The 23,534-nt window shown below is 52.0% G+C and overlaps 12 protein-coding genes across 12 annotated transcripts; 6 read left to right on the top strand and 6 right to left on the bottom strand.

Moving 5' to 3' along the window:
• Window positions 1-398: 398 nt before the first annotated feature.
• On the bottom strand, window positions 399-1,384 carry VTN00DRAFT_1068 (uncharacterized protein; the record flags this gene model as incomplete). Its single annotated transcript, XM_069427134.1, has 3 exons — window positions 399-682; window positions 739-925; window positions 1,085-1,384. The coding sequence occupies 3 exons, from the start codon at window positions 1,382-1,384 to the stop codon at window positions 399-401; spliced, it is 771 nt and encodes a 256-aa protein (XP_069291770.1).
• A 204-nt stretch (window positions 1,385-1,588) lies between these two features.
• On the top strand, window positions 1,589-2,529 carry VTN00DRAFT_1069 (uncharacterized protein; the record flags this gene model as incomplete). Its single annotated transcript, XM_069427135.1, has 2 exons — window positions 1,589-1,945; window positions 2,008-2,529. 2 exons carry the CDS (start codon window positions 1,589-1,591, stop codon window positions 2,527-2,529), a joined length of 879 nt encoding a protein of 292 aa, XP_069291771.1.
• A 1,469-nt stretch (window positions 2,530-3,998) lies between these two features.
• VTN00DRAFT_1070 (uncharacterized protein) lies at window positions 3,999-4,437 on the bottom strand (the record flags this gene model as incomplete). The annotated part of the gene is made up of 2 exons (XM_069427137.1): window positions 3,999-4,322; window positions 4,408-4,437. 2 exons carry the CDS (start codon window positions 4,435-4,437, stop codon window positions 3,999-4,001), a joined length of 354 nt encoding a protein of 117 aa, XP_069291772.1.
• Window positions 4,438-7,598: 3,161 nt separating this feature from the next.
• On the top strand, window positions 7,599-8,216 carry VTN00DRAFT_1071 (uncharacterized protein; the record flags this gene model as incomplete). Its single annotated transcript, XM_069427138.1, has 2 exons — window positions 7,599-7,772; window positions 8,091-8,216. The coding sequence occupies 2 exons, from the start codon at window positions 7,599-7,601 to the stop codon at window positions 8,214-8,216; spliced, it is 300 nt and encodes a 99-aa protein (XP_069291773.1).
• A 709-nt stretch (window positions 8,217-8,925) lies between these two features.
• Window positions 8,926-9,516, bottom strand: VTN00DRAFT_1072 (uncharacterized protein; the record flags this gene model as incomplete). The annotated part of the gene is made up of 1 exon (XM_069427139.1): window positions 8,926-9,516. One exon carries the CDS (start codon window positions 9,514-9,516, stop codon window positions 8,926-8,928), a length of 591 nt encoding a protein of 196 aa, XP_069291774.1.
• Window positions 9,517-9,803: 287 nt separating this feature from the next.
• VTN00DRAFT_1073 (uncharacterized protein) lies at window positions 9,804-12,160 on the top strand (the record flags this gene model as incomplete). The annotated part of the gene is made up of 5 exons (XM_069427140.1): window positions 9,804-9,903; window positions 9,986-10,085; window positions 10,141-11,652; window positions 11,765-11,848; window positions 11,902-12,160. 5 exons carry the CDS (start codon window positions 9,804-9,806, stop codon window positions 12,158-12,160), a joined length of 2,055 nt encoding a protein of 684 aa, XP_069291775.1.
• Window positions 12,161-12,286: 126 nt separating this feature from the next.
• Window positions 12,287-12,601, bottom strand: VTN00DRAFT_1074 (uncharacterized protein; the record flags this gene model as incomplete). Its single annotated transcript, XM_069427141.1, has 1 exon — window positions 12,287-12,601. The coding sequence occupies one exon, from the start codon at window positions 12,599-12,601 to the stop codon at window positions 12,287-12,289; it is 315 nt and encodes a 104-aa protein (XP_069291776.1).
• A 129-nt stretch (window positions 12,602-12,730) lies between these two features.
• On the bottom strand, window positions 12,731-13,172 carry VTN00DRAFT_1075 (uncharacterized protein; the record flags this gene model as incomplete). The annotated part of the gene is made up of 2 exons (XM_069427142.1): window positions 12,731-13,026; window positions 13,142-13,172. The coding sequence occupies 2 exons, from the start codon at window positions 13,170-13,172 to the stop codon at window positions 12,731-12,733; spliced, it is 327 nt and encodes a 108-aa protein (XP_069291777.1).
• Window positions 13,173-13,961: 789 nt separating this feature from the next.
• VTN00DRAFT_1076 (uncharacterized protein) lies at window positions 13,962-16,130 on the top strand (the record flags this gene model as incomplete). The annotated part of the gene is made up of 4 exons (XM_069427143.1): window positions 13,962-14,173; window positions 14,255-14,294; window positions 14,411-14,732; window positions 14,794-16,130. The coding sequence occupies 4 exons, from the start codon at window positions 13,962-13,964 to the stop codon at window positions 16,128-16,130; spliced, it is 1,911 nt and encodes a 636-aa protein (XP_069291778.1).
• Window positions 16,131-16,808: 678 nt separating this feature from the next.
• VTN00DRAFT_1077 (uncharacterized protein) lies at window positions 16,809-19,275 on the top strand (the record flags this gene model as incomplete). The annotated part of the gene is made up of 6 exons (XM_069427144.1): window positions 16,809-16,851; window positions 16,915-16,950; window positions 17,014-17,163; window positions 17,220-17,353; window positions 17,421-17,946; window positions 18,008-19,275. 6 exons carry the CDS (start codon window positions 16,809-16,811, stop codon window positions 19,273-19,275), a joined length of 2,157 nt encoding a protein of 718 aa, XP_069291779.1.
• A 1,301-nt stretch (window positions 19,276-20,576) lies between these two features.
• Window positions 20,577-21,476, bottom strand: VTN00DRAFT_1078 (uncharacterized protein; the record flags this gene model as incomplete). The annotated part of the gene is made up of 3 exons (XM_069427145.1): window positions 20,577-20,841; window positions 20,941-21,107; window positions 21,258-21,476. 3 exons carry the CDS (start codon window positions 21,474-21,476, stop codon window positions 20,577-20,579), a joined length of 651 nt encoding a protein of 216 aa, XP_069291780.1.
• Window positions 21,477-21,667: 191 nt separating this feature from the next.
• VTN00DRAFT_1079 (uncharacterized protein) lies at window positions 21,668-22,850 on the top strand (the record flags this gene model as incomplete). Its single annotated transcript, XM_069427146.1, has 3 exons — window positions 21,668-22,321; window positions 22,383-22,737; window positions 22,804-22,850. 3 exons carry the CDS (start codon window positions 21,668-21,670, stop codon window positions 22,848-22,850), a joined length of 1,056 nt encoding a protein of 351 aa, XP_069291781.1.
• Window positions 22,851-23,534: the final 684 nt, after the last annotated feature.

A 23,534-nucleotide genomic window follows, 5' to 3' on the forward strand; every position in this document is an offset into this window, starting at 1 on the left:
CTATATTCTATCATGCTGATTGGGTGGGCGAGCAACGAAGCTTCGCGACTCGCACAGTGAAAGTGCGACAGAACGACCGTCCGAGAAAGAAGATAGAGGTCGGAATAATGGCCAGCATAAACCATTCGATCTACTTCCATAACCCTCATATAGTTCGCGTCGATGACTGGATCCTCACCAAGATGAGCAGTCCCTGGGCGGGCGAAGGAAGAGGGCTGATAGGCCTTGACGCGTCTGAAGCAAAACGACCCTAAAAATCACATATATACGCTATTGTACTACAAATACATTCCTTGAAACGGGCGTACGAATGGCATCCAATACAGAATCATTAAAACCCGAAAATTTTCAATGCACTTCACGATGCGAAAAGATACATATTCTAATTGCAGTCTATTCTAATTCGCCTTATTCCACTGTACACAATCATCGAAGGTCACACCGGAACCGCCAAAGATGTCCAACGCGCTACCGATGGTCAGATCAATCTTTCCATTGCTGCTCGCCTTGACCTTTTCTAGGTCTTGGAGATGCCGTGCTCCACCAGCGTAGGTGACCGGGATTGTGCACCACTGAGCCAGTTTTGACACCAGCTCCTCGTCGATTCCTTGCTGCAGGCCCTCAACGTCGGCCGCGTGGATCAGGAACTCGGAGCAATACGGCTCTAGCATTGAGATCGACTCTGAGGATAAGTTAGAATCGAGAGGATAACTCAGAAAGATATATGGAGACACCTGCCTTGATTGATTTCCATCTCCGTAATCGTCTGCCAGCGGTTCATGGCGACAAACCACGTGTCGCCCTTTCTTCGGCAGCTCAAGTCCAAGACCAATTTCGACTTGTCGCCTCCGAGAGCAGAGAGGACTGCCTGTAGACGCTCAAGGGAGAATTTTCCCTCCGGGAAGAGATATGAGGTGATGATAACCTACTACCCCAGGTGGGCTGTCAGCCAACTAGCTACGAGGACAGAAACAGCAAAATCCGTCTTATATCAAACACAAACAATGGCCTTGCAAAACCAGACAATTCAAAACACAAGAAAAATGCAGATCAAAAGACAACGTATTTGTGCAAAATTGCGAACCTTTTCTGCGCCCTGATCAATCCAGTACTGGGCATTTTTGTCTGTAATACCGCCAGCTACCTGGAGTCCCCCTGGCCACGTCTTCAGCGCTTCCTTTGCCGCTTCATCATTGCCTGGTCCAAGCATCACAACGTGACCCCCGCGCAGGTCATGGTCCCTGTACAGCGCCGCATAGTGGCTGGAGGGGAGCTTGGATACGTAGTTCGTCTTTAACTCGCTCTCTACCGTGCTCAATGTCCCCCCAACAATCTGTTTGACCTGGCCGGAGTGCAGGTCTATGCAAGGTCGGAAGCGAGTCATATTGGATGTCTAAAATCGGTCTTGCCGCTCTTTGTGTTCCAATGGTCGCGAATGGATTCCTTTCCCCTCATCTTGGATTTTGGTGATAATCTTATCGCACGTGACCTGTATCTTCCCCCAAAACTTTACCGACCGCCTTTGGATTTTTTTTTATTTGATTGCAGCTGCACTACCTAACGAATGAACGAAGGCCTGAGCTGAGAAATGCCAGGAAAGAGGAAGAGAGAGACCGCTGTGGTCTCACGGACAACAGAGGAGGGGGAGAATCGTGAACCAAGTCCTGACGTTGCAGAATCTTCTCATGACATATTCCGCCGATACTTCGAAAGTCGCTTCGAGCCTCTGGAGCCGATTCCAGACAAAAGATCACCATCTACACAACCTACGACGGCTATGAGTGAAGATGGCGACGAGGATGAAGATGAAAATGCAGACTCTGAGTGGGATGGGATTTCAGAACAGAATGACGATAGCCCGCAGGTCGAGGTTGTTGAACACACAGGTTCGCGGAACGTAACAGACAATATGCTGGTGGATAAGAAAGCTCGCAAAGCTTTCATGGTGGGTTCCATTCATTCCAGTCAGCTGAAAGTTCAGAAATAGGCTGACTATAGGTTGCTTAGAACGCAAAACCGCCACCTCTCTCTGAATCATCGACTACCAAATCTACATCTACCAAGAAGGACCAGGAAGACGAGGATGCTATGGACGCGGAAGATCTCAAGAATGACCTTGCTTTGCAACGGTTGCTTAAGGAGTCGCACCTTCTGGAATCCGCAGACGACCTAAATCCAACAGGCAAGAATCGACACAAGGCGATCGATCTGCGGATACAATCTCTCGGTGCGAAGACATCGTTGTACACACAGGAGAAAATGCCCATGTCTCACCGTAAAGGCATCATCGCTAAGGCTGCTAAGAAGGAGGAGAAGCGGCGCCAAGAAGCCCGAGAGAACGGGATTATACTCGAGAAGCCTACAGTCAAACCGAAGAACAACAATAAGCGGAGGGAACGGGGAGTTGGAGGGCCATCAGTTGGGAAGTTCGCTGGAGGTACACTGAAGCTTAACAAGGTCGATGTGATGCGCATCCAAGGTCCCTCGAGAGTGTCCAAGGGAAAGGGCAAGTCGAAAGGCCGCCGTTGAAAGCGAGAGAAAGTATACCGCAGTACGGAGTAGATACACCACATGACGGCTCCAAACGCTGAAGGATGATATCCACCTGCCACATTATTTGACACTAGCTTATCAAGAGATCTGGTGGTGTGGAAAACAGTGCAGTTGGGGCTGAAACTGACGCCGCCCACTGGATACTACTCTATCTGGCAAAAGGGCACTTGTCTCAGATGAAGTGGTCGTGCCAGAGTTGTTTCGCACGCTGGTCCGTTGCGAATCTGTTGACTAATTGTCGTTTATCCTTGATCGTTTCTATGCATCATCTTCGCGGAACCGTGCTGGGAGAGCGATCTGAAAACGATAATGATGTAACCTGATTGTTGTCCTTTGTTCTTGTGGACTGGATATGTTGATGAGACGCCTTCTGCTGCTCGGCTGGCTTCTATCACTACATCATTGTCCCTCCGGCCTTGAAAGGGGAGCTGCAGGTTCCAAGACTTGCTTTTCTATCAGTCCTGACAACGACGCCAAGGGAGTCTCGCCGTTGATTGCGAGATTTAGCTCTGGATAATCTCGTATTCCTTACTGCGTACGGAGGAGGCGCAAGTAGGTTTATCTCGTAAATACGAATAGGTGCTTGCCCCTCCCAGATCTGGTCCGTTCTCTTAAACTGTTCCGAATCCGGAGAAACCTCCGATCAATCTACAGGGTTGAATGAAATTCTGGAACAAGTTCACTTTGGGACTTCCTGCAGGGGTTGTCACTTGTCAGCGATGGCGTGAACTCACTGCTTCAGATCCACTTCCCCTAGAACACGGTCGCCATTGATACTCGATAGAATCATGGATGGCTCGTGCGAATTGACTAATCGAGTCAAAGTGGGGTATGGATTGAATGCTCCTGGCAAGCTAACTTGTGAAGGCCGCCGCGGAACTTAGCTGGGGTAACCTCCTTACGGAGAAAGACTCGAACCTGATACTACGCGGTAATGGGTCCCTTGGTTCGTGTCTTAGGCAGTAGACGAGATCTCGATCAATCTAATGTGAATTCAAGTTCCATCTGAAAAAGCCATGTACATGTACATACAATGTACGGGGTACTGTGATTTGGACGTGTATCGGCTGGGCTGGTTTGCTGATTTCTACACCGTACTTCCATATCATACTTCCGTAGACCATGTTTTTTCGGCTTCTACTACTGCGTGCTGCAGTACAGATTTGTATCCAGCGTCGTACCTGCATAAGCTCGCGGCCTACTCCGTACAGTAGAGACTGAACTTACACCACCTTCCGTAAGGAGATTCCATAGCGAAAGGAACGAAGTTAGTCACAGCAGATCATAGATGATCGCTCCCTTGTTTTACGCCGGAAGGTAGTAGGGTGGACTCTTGTGTTAGTGACCTAGTGTAGCCCAAAAGGCGCGAATCCGCCGATCACGAGCTAAAAGGGTATCCTCGAAGACACGCATGCCATTGCCTAAATCATAGGATACAGGGCACGCTACACAGGTTGCCATGCAGCAACAGCAGCAGCTATGATGCCGTGCAGGAGTGCCACGAGTATGTAGAGTTGAGCAACATACCGCATGGCGCGTGCCACCCATGAGCTGCACTGCGGTGCTCCGTAGAACGGGCTCGAGTGGCATGTGGCATGTTTCAGAGTCTGCACACCACCCCGGCAACTCTTTGACTGTCTGACAATCGAGAAGGCGATCGGAAAGATCTGAAACAGGACACAGAATGCACGAGCGTCGATGACAGGAATGCACAGCTGTGAGCACTGCAACTGGATGCAGTGCATCGCTCCGTATACGAAGTACAGTACCTGTACGGTGTATGGGACGCATCCTGCAGGCCCACCTTGAACGAGAGCCGCTAACTGCTGCGTAGGGTTGAACCGTTGAACCTACTGAAAGTAGTCGCTTGTGGCTGGTGTGCATTGATCGGCCTGTTATGCCTTGGAAAGAAAGTTGCAAGCATAACTGAAGATTGCGATAGCGCACCAACCCTTTGCCCAATTCTACGCCAAAACGCTTTAGATAGGGAACAGATAGGGGGAACGCCTTGGCGAGAAACAAGAACAAATCCAAAAATGGGGAGAGAATCAGGGATGGAAAGGATGATTTGTACATTTCCTCGTTATTGTTTATTCACTACGGGTGTTAACTTAGCTGATAGTAATAGCTGAGGAGTAATCCACTACCGTATGTGTAAAAGTAATCTTGCTGCCTTGCAGAGACATCGAAGGCCTCGGGCTGCCATCCTGCGCCTGACAATGTCCGCAAAAGCTTCTATCTTGAGCTATCTCTAACCGAGCTCGCAGAGCTGTCTCTCCTGACCGAAGTGACAGTCCTTAGTAACTGCTTTGCTTGGCCTGGCCTTGCCAGCCCAGCCGGCAGACGGCTTCAAAGTCCTTCTTCCGACCGTTGAGCATTAGCTTTAAATTGCTTTTATCTCCGAAGCCCCAAATAAACCAGCCAGTCACTGAACAAGGCGGAACAACTGACGAATCGAAGGGAGTTTTTCTCCTGACACCAAACAGGACCGTTACTTAGCTAAACTTAAGGTAGGTAGCGGCCGCACCGGCCGAGCATCCACTTGCAGGACCGGCTCGACGCAAGCAACAACGGCTTTCCCCGCGCGCCCGCGCGCGTGAAAAAGGACTTGACAATCACACCATACTGTGTAGAGTATAAACTGGGTCCATCTCATCTCCAATGTCTCTATCCCGTCCATACCGACTCCCTCCTGTCTGTAGTGTGGGCACGGCATTGAAGCGGGATTCTATTTCCGTTCGACTCTCGAGTCTCGACTTGTCGAGGGCTATCCACAGCATTCCGATCCCGTCTCTTCCTGTGCATCTGCCATCGTGAAGTGGTGAACGGGAAAAGAAATTCGCTGTGGATACAACGAAAACAGAAGAAAGAAACCCCTCGGCGCCGATTTGTCTCGAACTCCAACTCCTCAAAAGAAGCTCACGTGGGCGTTTCAGCGTTGGCGATCAAACACGCAGGGCCAGGATCACAAACCAAATTCCCTGGGCGACATGGGTATGGGCAAGATGACAGATCATTCTGGCCTTTCTTTTTTTCTAGGTCTATCTAGAACGTCCTGGCTTACCGTACATACAAGATCGAAAGGCCCTTATTAGTAAAATGAATCGTAAAGGTATCTATCCAACTACTGAATGTAGTTAGCTAGCTAACTACCTAGTCTGATGCCCCCATCCCATACATAGCATGATAGCAGGTCACAAACAAGCCCCGACTTCCGGGTATCAATGTGTGCAGCACTACAGCTGTCAAAACTGCAGCCACACGTTAAAATGAGAATCCAGCAGGCAAAGTGAGGATCAACAAGACGCGATACTAATGGTCAGGGATCTCAGGATTAGGTATGTGCCCCGTACGAGTATACACGGACTTACGGGAGCAACGCCTCCTGCATCATCAGTGTCACAGAATTTGTGATCCGGCAGTGAACATAGAACCTTTCTTCCTGAATAGGGAATAGATTTGATTTTAAACTTTGGATAGCTCTAGCGGTCAGTAATTGTTGATCTTGGATGTTCAAAGTCTGAGGTCTTCAATTGGCTGCTCCGCACGGCAACTCGAACGCTCAGAAAGCACCTCCTAGTTAGTCGCGAGGATTGTATCTCCGGGTTTCCGGCTTAGCTTCCAATTGATCTCTGCCTCTCTCTCTAACGTAGTTTTACGCGGTACCTACGGAGTAAGTACGGAGAAATGGAAGAAATGAACGAGTAATAATGGCCTGCATTTAAGGACAATACTTACAGTAAACTGTGATATTACTATTGCACTGTCACGGACCACGTAAAGCTCTGTGTGCCTGTGCTCTGTACTATTATGCGTCTGTCATGCGCTTTTTTATTACATAAAGGTGTTCTATTTTCTGGGCACTGTATGATTATGAATAATATATGGACAGACCACAGGGTAAAACGGAAACCCAAGTCTCTTAACTTTTGTACCCTGAGTCTGGATTGAAGCCATTATGACTTGTTTTATCAGTGCGCGGCTCGTAGGCTGTAGCTACGGATCTCAATGGAGTCAATGCTATTCAAGTTCTTACCTACATAAACGTACGGTGTAGGCAATCTCGAATCTCCGCGCGGAATTGCGGATTCTACGCACCCACCAGGACCTACCTTACCAGTTACTACTGCCAGTGATTGCAACTCGAATTGCCATCTCGCACGGTATCTTGTGTTGGACGTGCGCCCGTGATCTGCATCCGGGGCGGGATGACAGCTATCATGAAGAAAATTGTTAGTAACTATGTTCCCTTACATAGCACACCGGCAGTACAGTATTACGAGATTCGCAAGCGCGCCAATTGAGACCCATCAATATCATTGTTGTTATTACTATTATATCCACCGCGGTTAGTTAAGCGAAGCGGGAAGGCGGGAGGACGGGAAGCGGTTACGGGAGGGGAGAGTTATATGTCGTTGGTGACCTTGGATCATCTTGTCCCGTTCGAGTTTCTGTTCGTTTGGTCCGTATCGTACCAGAAAGGAGATCTTGGTCTCGACTCTCGGAGAATTTTTTGGTAGCGTTCCCCAGTTCGCTTGCCTTGTCTTCTTGACAGATGTGGGCCCTTCTTTTTTTCCTGCGGTGCGGGTCCCCATCTTGGCTGCTCTTACCCTTATTGTGCAAAGTGCGAGCCTTTTTTTTGTGTCCATTTATAGTAAAGCTGCGGACGACCGAGAGTCGGATTAACAATTAAGAGAAGCGAACCGGACTCAGTATGGTCGCGACCTTTCGCTTTCTTGACCGAATCATGGACTGTACCGTCGATTCCCCCGGTGGATAAACGGGACAGATAGGGGACCTGAATCGCCTGATGCTCTGTAATTATTTTTTGTTGGCCAATGCATTTTAGTCCTCTTGTTACCCTTTTTGACCTTTTACGCCGCCGTGTCAGTGTTCAACTGGTGGTCATTGCCGCGAGGCTCGCTTACGGAAGCAGAGAAAGGAAAGGTGCGGATTCCGGAATGCACAGTAATCGCCCGCGCATACCGGTACCGTGACCGTCAGCAGACTCAACACTGCGCTGCCGTGGCAGGATCCATCATCGTATGATCGTGCTCTCGTACTCCAGTGTGGATAGTGCGAACAAAAATAGCTGGGAGGACAGAGGACCTAGCGGCAAGAAAGTCGTCCTGCGCGCAAAACTGGAATACTGGACTGGCGATCTTGTTATGGGCGGCTTGGCAGCGCTTCCCTGCAGTGTGGAGTGCTATGCTCAGCAGGTATGCAGTATGTTATCTGCGTAGCTTTCCTAGTTGAGGATTCACCATGCGTATGGTATAGCGTAGGTCGATTCTTCCGGTGGTGTGCTCACTGGTTCTTGCTCTTCAGCCACTTTCCCAATCGCGGGTTTCACGCCAGAGGCAGGGAGTTGAGTGGTGAGTTGTCTGTCTCTCTTGCCACTCACTGTTCACGGACAACCAGAACAGAGAAGAGCAACTGAGCAAGGGATGGCGGGTTGGGAGTGCACAATGCACAATGGGACCAGTTGGACGGCGGAAAACCACCTGGCGATCCCCGTTGGCTGATTATCAAGCAAGATGTTCTTCGCAAGTTCGCATCGGCCCTGCCAGGGGGAGAGCAGCGTGACGAGTGTTTGGGCCATGGCCGCAAATTCTGAAACCGCTGGGCGGATGCTTCAGAATCAGAATCCCCAGTCGCGCTAGTTTGAGCAGTTCCTCGACATCTCCTTGGCTCAGCTGAGGGCTACCCCTGCCAGCCAGAGCAGCCCGGAAAGAGCAACGTTGCTTTTCTCCACAAGCGTCCACTCCAACAACGGCCACTCGTCGATTCCATCGGACACGTCTCGAACCGGTTGGCGCATACAGTTATGTCCCTGAGGGGACGCACGTCGTTGTCCGTCCTTCCTCTCCAACCGAGCTGGTGTTCCTTGGTGCCCCTTGTCACCCTGCCAACATTTGCATACGAGCATTGTGCAGTGTGCACAGCAAATCCAGCAGTCATCGGTCGCCGCACGGCGCAGTGTGCAGAGAAGACAGTTGAGGGACTCTCTTGGATGCATTGAGTGCGCCTGTCAGTTATAGATTTGTGCATCGCATTATTAAGCTAGATGTACTAATAACCTCGGGCTATTATCCATCGCAGGGCTGGTATTAATCGCGAAAGGTCTAAGGAGCGTGATCTCCTATTGAGCGTTGTGCCTGGGGATTCTGACCAAAGACCCTGTCTATGTACTGTACAAGCGTCTACATGGATGCTCTAGGTTATATATCATTTTCTGTATCATGTGTCTCCCTGGTTATTTGTATGTAGCCAGGTACCTAGGCAGCTAGTTACTTGTACATCTTGTTGACGGGTCAGAAACCGATCAACAGCCAAATGCTCTCTATCGACCAGCTTAGGATTGACCAGCCTCTATCCGACGGTCCTACGCCGTACGGACTCCAAGACTCCTCCCGTGCAGGGGTGCTGGTGCTGGATGCCTGTCCCGGCGGAGATGGCAGCGGTAACGATACGGTACGCTGCTGTATTACCACGGCCCACCGTGGGCGCCACGGGATGCGCTCGCAGTCCCTTCGTGGCGCCTCGCTGGCCCAGGGCCCAGCTCAGCCAACGGGACGTCCTGCCCTGTGTCTGCCCTGCCCATCCGATCTGCACCGGAATCCTTCTTAACCCCTCGAGCGCCTTCTGCCGTCCCGCCCGGTCGCTCTTGCTGACTGCTGACCCGTTTACAAAGACCTGCCTTTCCTCGACGCCAGCCTTCTCCGTCGCAGCCGGCAGTGGCCTTTCTTGTTTCCTTCTCCTCCCTTCGTTTCGATCCCTCCGTGCGAGAGCACGAAATCTTGCTCCGGGCTGGCCCAATTCCAATCTCTGTTCTCTCTCGACGCAATCACCATATACTCCTCCCCCCAAGCTCATCTTCCCTTGGAGGCTGGCTCCTCTCGTTTGGCTTGGATAGCATCGCATATCGCTTCTGCGCGCGTACGACCGCTCGCCGGGATTCATTCATTTTCCGCCTTTGTACTCTTCCTCGTCACCTCTCTTACTAGTTAAGATATCGTGACCCTTATATTTTTGTATCTTGTTCGCTTGTGTTCGAGCCGACCGGACGGCGTGTCTGACGGTGCGTCTTCCCTTTGGCGGTGTCTCACCCGCCCTGCGGCCCATCTCCCCAGCCTCCCGAACCGATCGCTGCGATCATCAATTGTATTGCTCCAAATATCACACACGGCGACTGACGGCCTCTGCCGGAGATATAGTGCTCGAAAAAAATGTATCAACATGGTGCAGCAATGGCACCTCCGCAGAAGCCGGAGACCTTCATGCTGTCGAGTGAGGCGCAACAGAGCCTCCCACACGATGCTCAGGTTGCGCTGCAACAGGTTGACAATTGTAAGTACCCAGCGCGGTTGGTTGCTAGTCAGGGACTGGTGCGCAGTGTATTCTCGGATGTGAATGTTGACTCGCGGCACAGTGAAGTACTTCCTCATCTCTGCACCGGTTGATTGGCCACCAGACCAGCCCATCAAGCGGTTCCTCCTTCCCACTGGTGACTACATCTCTTGTGTTCTATGGTTGGTGATCGCGTGCAAATCCGAAGGCCACAACACAGTGACTGACCAGTTTCAGGAACAATCTCTTCCACATTTCTGGCACGGACATCGTGAGATGCCTCTCCTTCAGGTTTCAGGCGTTCGGTCGCCCGGTGAGGAACTCGAAGAAATTCGAAGAGGGCATCTTCTCCGATCTTCGAAATCTCAAGTCCGGCACCGACGCCTCGCTCGAGGAGCCAAAGAGCCCCTTTCTTGACTACTTGTACAAGAACAACTGTATTCGAACACAGAAGAAGCAAAAGGTCTTCTACTGGTACAGCGTTCCCCATGATCGGCTCTTCCTCGATGCGCTGGAGCGGGACCTTAAGAGGGAGAAGATGGGCCAGGAGCCGACCACAGTAGCCGTCAGCGAACCTGCCTTGTCCTTCGAATTCGATTCCTCACAATCGCTTTTTGAGCAACTCACAAAGGCTCAGCAGGCCAACTCTTCATCGTTTGCTGCTCACGCAAGTACGACTTTTGGCCAGTCCACCTCTCCAGTGGTTCGGTCCATTGACGCTATGCCTCCTCCCCAGATGGCTCCCCCGGCGATGCCGCTCCTCCCGGAGGATCCTGGCAATTCAGCGATGTACAACCCGCTGAACATTTCGAACCCGATGACTCAGAGCCTGGTCAAACGCGAGCAGGACTTTGGGTTCCAGTACGATCGCAATGGAATGCCGGTGGCCAGGATGCACCAGCGCCATACGTCAATGCCCGCCTACATTGAGTATTCGCCGGCTCCATCGTTCGTTTCATCGCAGTTTGAAGATTACAGCAATCGGGGCATGTCGTTTGAGCCGATTACACCCCCACAGCAGGCCCTTCCTTTGGGTGCCGAGCCCGCATACATCGCAAATGAGGACACCGGGCTCTACACTGCTATCCCCGACGTTGGAACTGCAACGTTCAATCCCATGGTGCAGCTGCCACCGTCGAACCTGGCGGGCCCTCAGTTCTCGACTGCCACCCGCACTTTCCCTTCGAACGTGTACTCCGTGATCGAGGGATCTCCGACCTACAAGCAGCGTAGGCGGCGATCCTCCATCCCGCCAGGTATCACCAATGCAATCGCTGCTGCTGCCGCTACTACACAGCCCCCAAGCACGCAGGCGCAGGCCACTGCGTACGTCGCACGCAAGCCAAGTGATCTCCGGCGCTCCGTTTCAAGCTCCGTCGCTCCAGTCGCTGAGGGTGATGAATGTAACGATTCGCCCCCTGGTCTCACGAGCAGCTACTCTGCTGCGCAGAAGGATCTGCTGCAGGAGATCTCGCGACATGGGACCCCGCTTCCGAGCCTCGAGGAGAGTCCCCAGCAAAATGCTATGTCTCTCTTCAACGGTCAGGATGATCTGACGGCCCTTCCTAATAGCGAATCACCCGAGATGTCGGCCCAGAACAGCTCAGCGAATAGATCGGATCGCCCTGGGCCCGTCCGTCGTGCCCGAAGCGCCACTATGACAGAGCTGGGCCCATATCCTCAGAAGTCCCATTCATGCCCAATCCCATCTTGTGGTCGGCTGTTCAAGAGGTTGGAGCATCTCAAGCGGTAAGTTTCATATTTTCCTTTGAATCGGTGCCAAAAGGTTCCTGATTGGAGGATTTGGATTCTTCTGCACTCTCACGGTTTCTGTAGCCGCTGGCTAACTCTTAGCGCATAGACACGTGAGGACCCATACGCAGGAGCGACCCTATCCTTGCCCCTACTGCAACAAGGCCTTCTCGCGGTCAGATAACCTCGCACAGTAAGTTGCAGAACAAATTCCGTTTCCGGATCATGCTAATATATCTTTGGTAGACATCGCCGCACACATGAAACACAGCAAGATGGCCAGCAGCAGCAGCAACCTCTGAGCGACGAGGAGCTGGAGAACGAGGAGAACGAGTTCGGCTCTCTCGAGGATGATTCGCCCTCTTCCGACTCCAACTTCCTCCCGACCACTCTCAACATGGCTAGCGTGACCTCCATGCCTACTACTATGGACATGCAGTCAACAATGCCCACCATGGTTGCTCCTCAGATGATAACTCCACAGTTTCTGCAGCAGCAAATATAAGATGGCTGCTAAAGATAGAAGCTGGATAAAGCAGTGGTCTGAAACCGTCTTGACTGAAACATGCGTTGGCAGTTGTGCACGCGCTGAGGGTCTGGCAATGCTCAGGGCGCCGTATTTCACCTGAAATCATTTCATAGTGCCAAGACCGCCCAAAATATCGATTCTCGCGGTTCTGTCGGCAAATAGATGATACCCTATATTGTCATGTGTATCGATCTTCTTGCTCTCCTTGTTTGTGTCTCTGTTGGGGCTATTTGTGTTTTCTGTGAGCAGAGTCTCCACAGCAGCATGACCAGACTCCTTCAATTCGAACATCCTGTCTAGATGAAGATGCAAAAATATTTTCCATTGGTTTTCAGTTATTATCATTTTGGAATTCTCAGGCGGCTTCCTGAATGTTCCAGTGCCGTTCCGTCTACATGATGGGCTGCTGAACTGCATCCGCTCTGCTCGAATTGACTCTACCTATGAAATCGGTTGATGTGCGCAGGCGCGTCTAATAGTCATCCAAAATGCATACCAGCTAACCCCGATACTGTCAGCTTCCTGTACTGCCCTGTTCAGCTGCTGTCATTTATCAGATATTTTCCGAGCAGCTTTGATTCCACTTTCAGTGATTCTTTGAGGTTTTTTTTTTCGCCTGAGTTTCTCTGCTTTTGTGTCACCTTTTTTTTCCCTTTGTTTCATGGCATATGGCGGGATTATGGGATTTTGAAGGATCGGTTGAAGTATGAGGCCCAAATGCGACCAGGAGGGAGTGGCGTATATGTATGATGACTGAATAACCTTTAAGGAATTGGGAATATAAAGGGTGAACTCGGTTCTCTTGAAGACTACGACTGCTTTGATCTGCAAGTGCAGCCATTCTATAGATGATCTCCTTAGCACAATATGTTAATTTTGAATTCGATTTTCAAAAGCCTTAGGTAATCTGCTTTTTACGTGGAACCCAGCGTCTGCAGCACTCCATTTTGGATATACGACTCAGCACTTTGATTGCCACTGCTGTCATCGGGAAACGTTGAGATGGGTCCAATTCTCGACTTAGATGGTAGCTAGGTGGTCATCTGATTCGATCTATCTTGACCGTGAGGCCTGGAGCTCTCCGTGATGGTATCATGAGGTGCTGGACTCCGGACTTGGCGTCCAAGCCATGTCTCGCCTGGCGACCCTCCAAGTGGCTCCCCGGCCCTCCGCATCCGACCCGGGGCTGGTCGCTGACCGCCCATGGACGCTGGAGTCACTAGTCACGTGTATGGTGTCAGCTTGACTGACGTTGTTCCTGCCCAGACATCGTCGACCTCCTTTCATATCATTATTGCCATATGAACGACGGCAGCGTCGCTGTGGAGCTCTATCAGCAAGTATTACTTCCTCTTTGGTTCTTGGAGAGCGACGTTCTCCTCACTAGGCTTCCCCAGTTCATCGACCGGCTCGATCTACTATGCCTGCCACTCTACATTAGTATCATCTTAATCTACCTCCTAGCTGTCGCTTGGGCCTACATCGAATTTGGCTGTAAACACATTGTTCCTCCCATGGCTTTGATATCCGCTTATAGATAAGCTGAACATTTCTTGTCCTCCTCACCGCTATTTAACGGGCTCGTCCATTCCTCTGTACCTGATACGGGCCGAGCCGACTTTCGTCTTCTCTTTCTTTTTGTTCCGGTATCTGAAAAGGACGACTGAGCTATAGAATATCTTGGTTATAGCTTGGAAAGACCATCCAAGCGCATTGAAATTCCGCTTTTTGAGACAGACCAGGCAGTTCACTCTGCGAACCCCGAATTTTGTTTTCGATGACGGAGACGGACCAGCATGTAGTGAACGAGTGGTCGCCACTCGTGGCGCCAGATAACCAGAACCCCGTTGATAATAACGATATCGACGCCCTGAATGTGAGCAGCTCACGGTGGGAGAATGGCGATGTCGCTGCTGGGGACAGGCACGGTTTCGACGAGTCCTCGAAGGGCAGTTGGTATCTGTTCCTGCTGACGCTCAGTATTGGGGGGTAAGTTATAGGGAATTCCGATTGACAATCTGTGAAAGTGCTTGTACAACGAGTTACGTGCTGAAACTGGATTGTCTGCAGGCTTCAGATTGTCTGGTCGGTTGAGCTTTCGCATGGGTCGGTACGTTGAAGTTATCCCTTTATTTGTCCCCAAAAGTTTTAACCTTTTATTAAATTTCCTATTTACGTCGTCCGATCCTTTTTGTCGCAATTATACTGAGAATGGGTCTCGTGCAGCCGTATCTTCTCTCCCTTGGGATGAGCAAATCCCTGCTTGCCTTTGTCTGGATCGCAGGTCCTCTGACTGGCGCCCTTGTCCAGCCCTACATTGGCATCAGAAGCGACAATTGCCGCATATCATGGGGCAAGAGGAAGCCTTTTATGGTGGTTGGCGGTGCGGCAACTATTGTGTCGCTGCTTGCTCTGGCCTGGGTCCGAGAAATAGTAGGCGGGATCCTGGGAACCTTCGGAGTCGATTATCATTCGACCGGACTCAAAACGACAACTATTGTCGTAGCGACGATTCTTATGTACTGCCTTGACTTTTCTGTAAATACCGGTAAGTGTTTTGGAAGCGTACCTCCACACCTTCATTGTCATTTCTGACGCGTTTACTACAGTACAAGCGGGAATTCGCGCTTTCATCGTTGACAATGCCCCAGCTCATCAGCAAGAAACGGCCAACGCTTGGGCCAGCCGGCTTACAGGCGTGGGAAATATTTTAGGATATATCTTTGGCTATCTCGATCTGCCCAATATCCTTCCGTTCTTTGGAAGCACGCAATTCAAAGTTCTCTGCGCGATTGCGTCGATCTCTCTCAGCACTACGCTGCTGATAAGCTGCTTATACATCAAGGAGCGAGACCCACGGCTGGAAGGGCCACCCGTGTCGGATAACCCGGGACTCATATCGTTCTTCAAGCAGGTGTTCCACTCAATCCGGCGCTTGCCCCCGCAGATACGCAAAGTCTGCGAGGTGCAGCTTGCTGCGTGGGTCGGATGGTTCCCTTTCTTGTTCTACTCGACGACATACATCGGGCAACTCTATGTCAACCCAATTTTCGATAAACATCCCGACCTGTCTGACGACGACATTGATAAAGCTTGGGCGGAAGCTACGAGAATTGGGACATTTGCTCTTCTTATCTACGCGATCGTTTCTTTCACGGCGAATATAGTTCTACCGTTAATGGTTGTTCCAACGTACAAACAGATCGCGGTCCCTGAGCCGGTGGTGCCGGACAGCCCTCCTGAAGAACCTGAGTTGTCTAGAAGAATGTCCTTTTCCAGCATGCCGTTTGGCACTTCCTCGGAGCCTCTGATTGATTCCCACAGCACCCAAAGCCTAGGGAAAGGTGAGAAGAAGGACCTACTATCGATGCTGCAGATTCCGGGCCTGACTCTCCGTCGAATGTGGCTTCTCGCGCATCTGCTTTTTGCCATCTGCATGTTCAGCACATTCTTTATTTCTACCCCCCAAGCTGCAACAGTGGATATTGGCATCGTTGGTATATCGTGGGCTCTCACCCTCTGGGCACCATTTGCCCTCATATCCGCCGAGGTCGCGCGGCGTGACGCTGAACGACGGCTCAAGCGCCGCCAGGAGGAGCTGGCGACACCCCGAGAGCCATATGCGACGATGTCTTCGCCACAGACCAATGCCCCAACGGACAGTGACGATCTGGAGGGTGGCCAGGCCTCAAAAAGAGCGACACCGGCTAACGAAGACGATGAGACGGTGGATCAGGCAGGCATAATCCTTGGCCTGCACAATGTGGCCATCTCATCCCCGCAGATAGCCTCGAGCCTGATCAGCAGCGCGATTTTCAAGGCACTGCAGAAGCCGAGGGGAGAGCCATGGGATGATAGCGTCGGATGGGTGATGAGGTTTGGAGGGTGTGCTGCTTTGGTCGCTGCTTGGTTGACCAAGAGGCTTGATGAGGGTGTTGGTCGTTGAGTCGGTCAAATTCTGAGTCTACGCTGGAAGAGTAGGAATGGCATATATGTTGAGGTCGAGAATTTTTGGCATTATATTTGCTTTTAATCTTTGTGCTGCGGCTATATACATACCCGGTTCACGCCTTGATAAAGATGTCTTAGATATTTCCATCCATGAATACACGTGCTCGGGGCGATACTTATCAAAGCCTAAGCCCTAGGTCCTGACTCGACTCGGTTGAGACTCACCTTAATTTCGGACCGTTTACATCTATAGGAGCATGAATACAGAAGAATCCCTAGGTCCTAGGATGTCCATGCTGATGCAACGCAGATATCCGTGATATCCAGAGAGAACATCTACTACTGTACTGGAACCTTCGAATGGAACCTTGTAGCGAACGCGGCCATGCCCGATCCGACTAGCCCCGCTGACTAAGCAGCGGACAACCCCGGACCCTTGGCGTCTTGGCGCTGGACGGCGGGCGGGCGACAGACGCGGACAAGGACAGGTTGACTGTGTCCAGGACAACGCCAGGAAGGCTGCTTTTCCGCTGATATCTTCGCTCCTTGCAGCTCTCCGGGCCCTGCAGCTTTCTCTTGCATATTATGTTCGCCCGCCTCCTGGCGCGAGCGACCCTCCGTTAGAGCTCGTCTGGCTCCATATACCCCCGCCTTTGATTCAGTGGACCTCACAATGGCCAGCCATATTCTGAACGAGGCCGTCGGCCAGCTACTCCGTACGTTCAGTCCATTTGGGCGCTGCTCTGCGCTGAATTATAGCTGACAGCTTTTCCTTCCAGGCCGGGTAGCAGATTCAGATTCGGATCCCGATGATGGTATGCGCGCCGCTCCTCCCTCCGTATCCTGAGCCGTGACATTTTCTAATGAACCAGGCGCAGAGGTTCCCGAAGCGGGCAAGAAGGAGTTCTTCAGCTCCTGGGCCCTCCTCATCATGATCCTACTGCTGATGTTCGCGCTGTTCACAAGTTACATCCTCCAGCAGAGGAAGATCCAGGCAGTGCATGAGACGGTCCTCTCTATATTTGCGGGTGCGTTTCTTGAACCCGGAAAGCTGGTTCGGTTCGGTTCTCATAGTAGGATATAGGAATGTTTGTGGGATTGCTCATTCGCTTGAGCCCCGAGTCGCCCATCCAGGACAGCGTCGCTTTCGATTATCAGTTTTTCTTCAACCTTCTCCTGCCTCCAATTATCTTGGCATCGGGCTACGAACTACATCAGGTACGATTCTACATTGCGAAGATGGGAAGGGATTGTTGGGTATAGTTCTGTTGACGCGTGTGGTTAGGCAAATTTCTTCCGGAATATAGGCACCATCCTTACGTTCGCATTTGCGGGGACGTTCATCTCCGCCATCGTCCTCGGTCTGATCTTGTTCATCTGGACGCGGATCCCCCTTGACGGGCTGAACATCTCGTTCGTCGAAGCGATTTCGGTTGGCGCGACGCTGTCGGCGACAGATCCCGTCACGATCCTTGCGATCTTCAACCTATACAAGGTCGAGCCGAAACTGTATACGGTTATCTTCGGAGAGTCGATCCTGAACGATGCGATCGCCATCGTGCTGTTCGAGACGGCGCAGAAGTACGCCGACAGCGAAGCGGGTTCTTTGACGGCGCTCAACCTGTTCGAGGCGATTGGCGTCTTCTTGCTGGTCTTCTTCGGTAGCATGCTTATTGGTGTGATCGTGGGTATTGCGACTGCTTTGGGGCTCAAGTATACGCATGTGCGCCGGATGCCGAAGATCGAGAGCTGCTTGATCGTTCTGATCGCGTACGCGAGCTACTTTTTCTCGAATGGTGTTTATCTGTCTGGTATGTGCCTTGGACAATATCTAGTACAGGTCTCGCAACTGTGTTATGCTGACGTCGCTAGGCATTGTGTCGCTCCTTTTCTGTGGCATTACCCTCAAGCACTACGCTTACTATAATATGTCGCGGAGGACGCAGCTGACGACCAAGTACCTCTTCCAGGTGCTGGCGCAGCTGAGTGAGAACTTTATATTCATCTATTTGGGCCTGGATCTGTTCGTCGAGAGCAACCTCCAGTTCAAGCCGCTCTTCATCCTGGTGGCTGTCTTTGGCATTTGCGTTGCCCGATACCTCTCCGTTTTCCCGCTCTCTAAAGCCATCAATTGGTTCATCCGATACCGGGCCAGGCGCCGTGGTAAGGACGTGGCGGACGAGCTTCCCTTTGCCTACCAGGCCATGCTCTTCTGGGCCGGCCTGCGGGGTGCTGTCGGTGTCGCGCTGGCTGCGGGCCTGCAGGGTGTCAATGCGCCTGCGCTACGGGCAACGGTTCTCGTCGTGGTGGTGCTCACTGTCATCATTTTCGGCGGCACGACAGCGCGAATGCTGGACATTCTCGGAATCCGGACGGGTGTTGTCGAGGAGATTGATTCTGACGACGAATTCGACATCGAAGTAAGCAACGGCGGAACTTATTACAAACGAACCGCCGGTACAGGACTGGGCTACACTCCCCGTCGCGCTGACTCGACCATCCCTCTGGACAACGTCGGCAACGCGCGACCCGGCCACGGCCTCAGGCTCAGCGACAGCTATTCAAGTGGGAACAACCGCCGTCCTAGCCCACCAGGCCGACCGGCGCGCTCGGGAAGTCTGGGGGTCGCCGCACGGAAGAATTCGGCGTACAGCCAGAAGGACCTTCACGCCCGTCGCGATCAGTCGTCAACGCAGACACTCCTAGGACCCGGTGCGAGAAGCCGAAGCGCTAGCAGTCTAGGCAGCGATGACGAGCTCGGCTCCCGGAACATGATGGACAAGCCCGCGGAAGGCGACATCGTCGACGATTTCGATCTCGATATCGACGGACTCTCCGACGACGACCTCCCACCTTCTGCAGCATCCTCCCGTCTCCGGCGGTCCCAGTCGCAGACGCAGCAGCACCTTTCACCGTCCTACGGACCGTCGTCGGCCGGTGTCTCACCCTCAAGAAGACCTAACGAGCAGCAACAGCAGCCGCCATCTTCTGGCCTTAGCGCGAGGGCTGCGCTCCGCGAGTTCTTCTCTGGTGGACCGAACGGCGACCACGCGGCGTGGTTCCGGCAGCTGGACGAGGACTATATCAAGCCGAAGCTGCTGCTGGATCAGTCGAACCATAAGGGACCGGGGGCTGTTTGATCATGTCCTTTCCATGCCAATTTTCTTTGTTAACCCTCTGTCTCTGTCTCTACTTATTTATGTTAGCAGTTCAGCACAGCAACCTCCCTCGATCGCATCGATCCAGCGGGACGAAAGTTGTATCATCATAACATAAAGCGGGTATGGGGATGGCGTTTTTTTGTTTGTTTTTTTGATCTATCTATCTGCCTTATTCCCTTTTTCTTTCTCCTGATTTTCCTCTGTTTCTTGATCTGGCCATGCACGGGCGACTTGCATCAATATTGATTGATATCAACGCGATACCACCTACCTACCTACGTATCTAGCTAGCTAGCTTATCCTTCTGCTATTCTTGAATCTTGCGAGCGAGAATTCAATGGAAGAAGCAGGGCTTCTGTTTGTGTTCTACTCCGTATTTTGTGGAGCCAGCCGTGCTTTGATTTTGTCTGTTCCCCTTTGCCTTTTTTCCTTCTTAGGGTATACGCGCATAAGAGTGGTAGTTCTGCAGTACAGGAATGAATGCAGTGGAATATAATGCAATGACTTGCCTATATGATTTTTTCCTTTGACTCTTTTTTTTGTTTTTTTTTTTCATATCGAAGTGAAAGAATCCCAGGTTCGTGGGTACTAGTAAGGGCAGCAACATGGGGGAGCAACAGGATATTCATACATATCGGAACATAGGATAACATTCAAAGCGTAACAAAACTTGGGAAGGAAAGAAAAGAAGAATGCAGAATTATGTTAGCATGGATAGATAGAGAGGGTAGAGGGACGTGGGTCAATCGACCTGTCAATGAAACAAGTATCATCATCATTGTGTTAATTACTCCGTAGTTCTGCATTGACACCGTTGGTTCCATACATCTGTGCGTCCTAATGACAAAAAAAAAAGGCAAGAGGCTCATCTCATCACGGCCGAGGCTTCTTTTCTTTCTCTTTCCTATCTGGTAAGCGGTGAGCTGCTCGACGACGACTTTGCTCCGCAATAATATCGTGAACGGGGAAAGGTCCCATCATCCTATGCAAGTCTAGCTTCCTTTCGTCCAGCAACAAACGAACAGCAGCAGTAGCATGTACAGTAGATGTCATATGATGTGATGTGGGAATCCTCCGTAGAAGAAGAAAAGGGATAAGCAGTAAGGCTAGTAATTAGGGTTTCCCCGCTTAGGTGCCTAAACCTATCATTTGCCGCGGTCTGCGCATAGATGGCAAAGCCAAACCGACGTTTGTCGGAAGCAATTCTCAGATGCATATCTTGCCTCGTGATAGTCGAAATAGGCGCCCGGAGACCATTACCCTGGCGACTTACTTCCTTGTCATGGCATGTCTGTAAGCGAGGCAATTGATCTGGAGGTGGTTTTGCCATCTGCTGCTGCGACCCCGAGGCCCAGCCGGAGATCACGTTGTCGAACCGCATCACCTGGCTGCGACTGAATCGGATCCGTCGAGCAGAGGAAAAGAGCAACGCGGGCGATTTCCGGTGAGCTGATCGACGATGACCCGCGTTTCGCCTCCACCGTCGGCGCCGTTCGCGACCGCAGACCAACGGGGCCGTCTGTTCTTGTACAGTACGACTCGTCTCTGTAAGGGAAAAAGGAAGACACATGGAAATAATGACCTGAGAATGCATCCGTATACGATAGACAGTCTAGAGATCGACATGAATCCCCAAGTAAGCACGTAGAGATCTGATTCTCCCAAGGTTCCGCGGAGTGATCGTCGGCGCAGCTCCACCTCTCCGCCCCCAGAACTTCCCCGGACAGCTCGAGAGCGCGGGGCTCCAGTATGCGCGTCTCAGCCTGCATCGTTCCTTTGGTCCGACGCCTCTCACAGGCCTCGTCCCCCGCCTGCACTCCACAACATCCCCAGCTTCCATCCGACATCGAGAACGCTGCATAGCGACCAGTCGATGCGTCATCCATTCATCCGCGCCCTCCCCCCCCCCCCCACGACCTCGCATCATCTCCGATGTGAGACTTGTAAAGGGCCAAAAATACCATTCCATGGCTCTCGTCACCACCGTTCTCTCCTCCGTATCGCCACCCGCCATGGGTCTCGTTGGCTGATCGCTCCAGTTCCCAGCTCCACCCTGGGATGACCTGACGTTCATACCTCCACTGCCTCGTATGGTCTGCGGCCATGCGGCTCCGAAGCAGTTTTACTCCTCTCTTTCTCTTTTTCTGTCCGCCTCGTGACTGTGGACAATGTGTTGACATGTCGGAGTGGCGATGACTCGTGTATATAAGGCTCCTCACGTCACAACAGTCTGCTGCCTGTCTTCATTCCAGTCGTCACCTCACATCTCAATCTCATAAACACCAGGACCAGATCCTTGAGTTTCTTGTCTCGTGCTTTTTCGCTCTGAAACCCGAACCGGTTCATTCACGGTCAATTCGAAGACATCATCATGGCTTCCATCCCAGAGACCCAATGGGCCCAGGTCGTCGAGAAGAGCGGCGGCCCCGTTGTCTACAAGCAGATCCCCGTCAAAAAGCCCGGCCCCGATGAGGTCCTCATCAACATCAAATACTCGGGCGTCTGCCACACCGACCTGCACGCCATGAAGGGCGACTGGCCCCTGCCCACCAAGCTGCCCCTCGTCGGCGGCCACGAAGGCGCCGGAGTCGTCGTCGCCAAGGGAGACCTGGTGACGGAGGTCGAGATCGGTGACCACGCGGGTGTCAAGTGGCTCAATGGCTCGTGCCTGGCATGTGAGTTCTGCCAGAAGTCGGACGAGCCACTGTGCCCCAACGCCCAGCTCTCTGGCTACACCGTCGACGGGTCTTTCCAGCAATACGCCATCGCCAAGGCGGCGCACGTCTCCAAGATCCCCAAGAATGTGCCCCTCGACGCTGTCGCGCCCATCCTGTGCGCCGGTATCACCGTCTACAAGGGTCTGAAGGAGTCTGGTGCCCGTCCCGGTCAGACCGTCGCTATCGTCGGTGCCGGTGGTGGACTGGGATCTCTCGCGCAGCAGTACGCCAAGGCCATGGGGCTGAGAATCATCGCCATCGATGGTGGTGAGGAGAAGAAGGCCATGTGTGAGCAGCTTGGTGCTGAGGTATATACCTTCTCCCGTACCACAGCAGTTCCATCCGAAATAGACTAACACTCCACGGCAGGCCTACGTCGACTTCACCAAGAGCCAGGACCTCGTCCACGACGTGCAAGCCGCCACGTCCGACGGCCTCGGTCCGCACGCCGTCATCCTGCTAGCCGTGTCCGAACTCCCCTTCCAGCAGGCCGCCAGCTACGTCAGGCCCCGGGGCACCATCGTGGCCATCGGTCTGCCGGCCAACGCATTCCTCAAGGCGCCCGTCTTCGGGACCGTCGTCCGCATGATTAACATCAAGGGCAGCTACGTGGGCAACCGGCAGGACGGTGTCGAGGCCATCGACTTCTTCGCCCGCGGTCTGATCAAGGCACCGTTCAAGACTGTGCCGCTGTCGGAGTTGGGCAAGGTGTATGAGTTGATGGGTAGGTCGCCACTCTCTTTTGTCTTTGGATCGTTTTTGCATGTATAGATACTGACGATGAAAACAGAGCAAGGGAAGATCGCCGGCCGCTACGTCGTAAAAATGCCGGAGTAGAAAATTACCTCGTGTAAACCTGACTACCCCACACATCCCATACATATACCCGACTTTCCCTCCTCTCTTATCGTTTATGTTTATGAATGAATTGAGAAGCAAGCGCCGGGGCAGAGGCAGACGGAGACGGGGACGGCGTTTGATGTACGAATGAAGATGGCGACGATGAATGATCCTCGCAGTTGTGGCTGCAGGTGGCCGTGGTCGATTTTAACGATGCCGTGCTTGGTTGTCATGTGCCAAATTAGTTAATTAATGAAGTAACTTTATCATCAAATCAAGCAGTTCATAAAAAGAAAAGATTAGCATTTGTAAAACAAATAAGCATCACTATAAAGAATGCCTGGGTATGCGCTTAAACAAAAACACAAGCTCTCGTCAAAGCTCTTCTCTCCTCTTCTCTTCTCTTTATTTCAGGGAGAGTGTCGTGATGTCCTGCTTGTCTGCCACCTGGCCTGGTCCGCCCACGCGAAATACTGATTCCTGGTGTATATGGTAGGCTATATATACCATATGGTCCATGTGCTGGCGGTGGGTAGGCCTCTAGTCGGTAGGGATCGGCTGGGCCGCCAGCTTGACTGATATGCATATGCGTGTATGTAATCTGTTATATAGTGGTAGTTAGAATGAATAAGGCAAGAGAGAGAGAGAGAGAGAGAGAGAGAGAGAGAGAGAGAGAGAGAG

This window comes from Thermoascus crustaceus (genome assembly GCF_041956765.1).
Source record: "Thermoascus crustaceus strain CBS 181.67 unplaced genomic scaffold VTN00scaffold_1, whole genome shotgun sequence".
In the NCBI taxonomy this organism is placed as follows: Eukaryota; Fungi; Ascomycota; class Eurotiomycetes; order Eurotiales; family Thermoascaceae; genus Thermoascus; species Thermoascus crustaceus.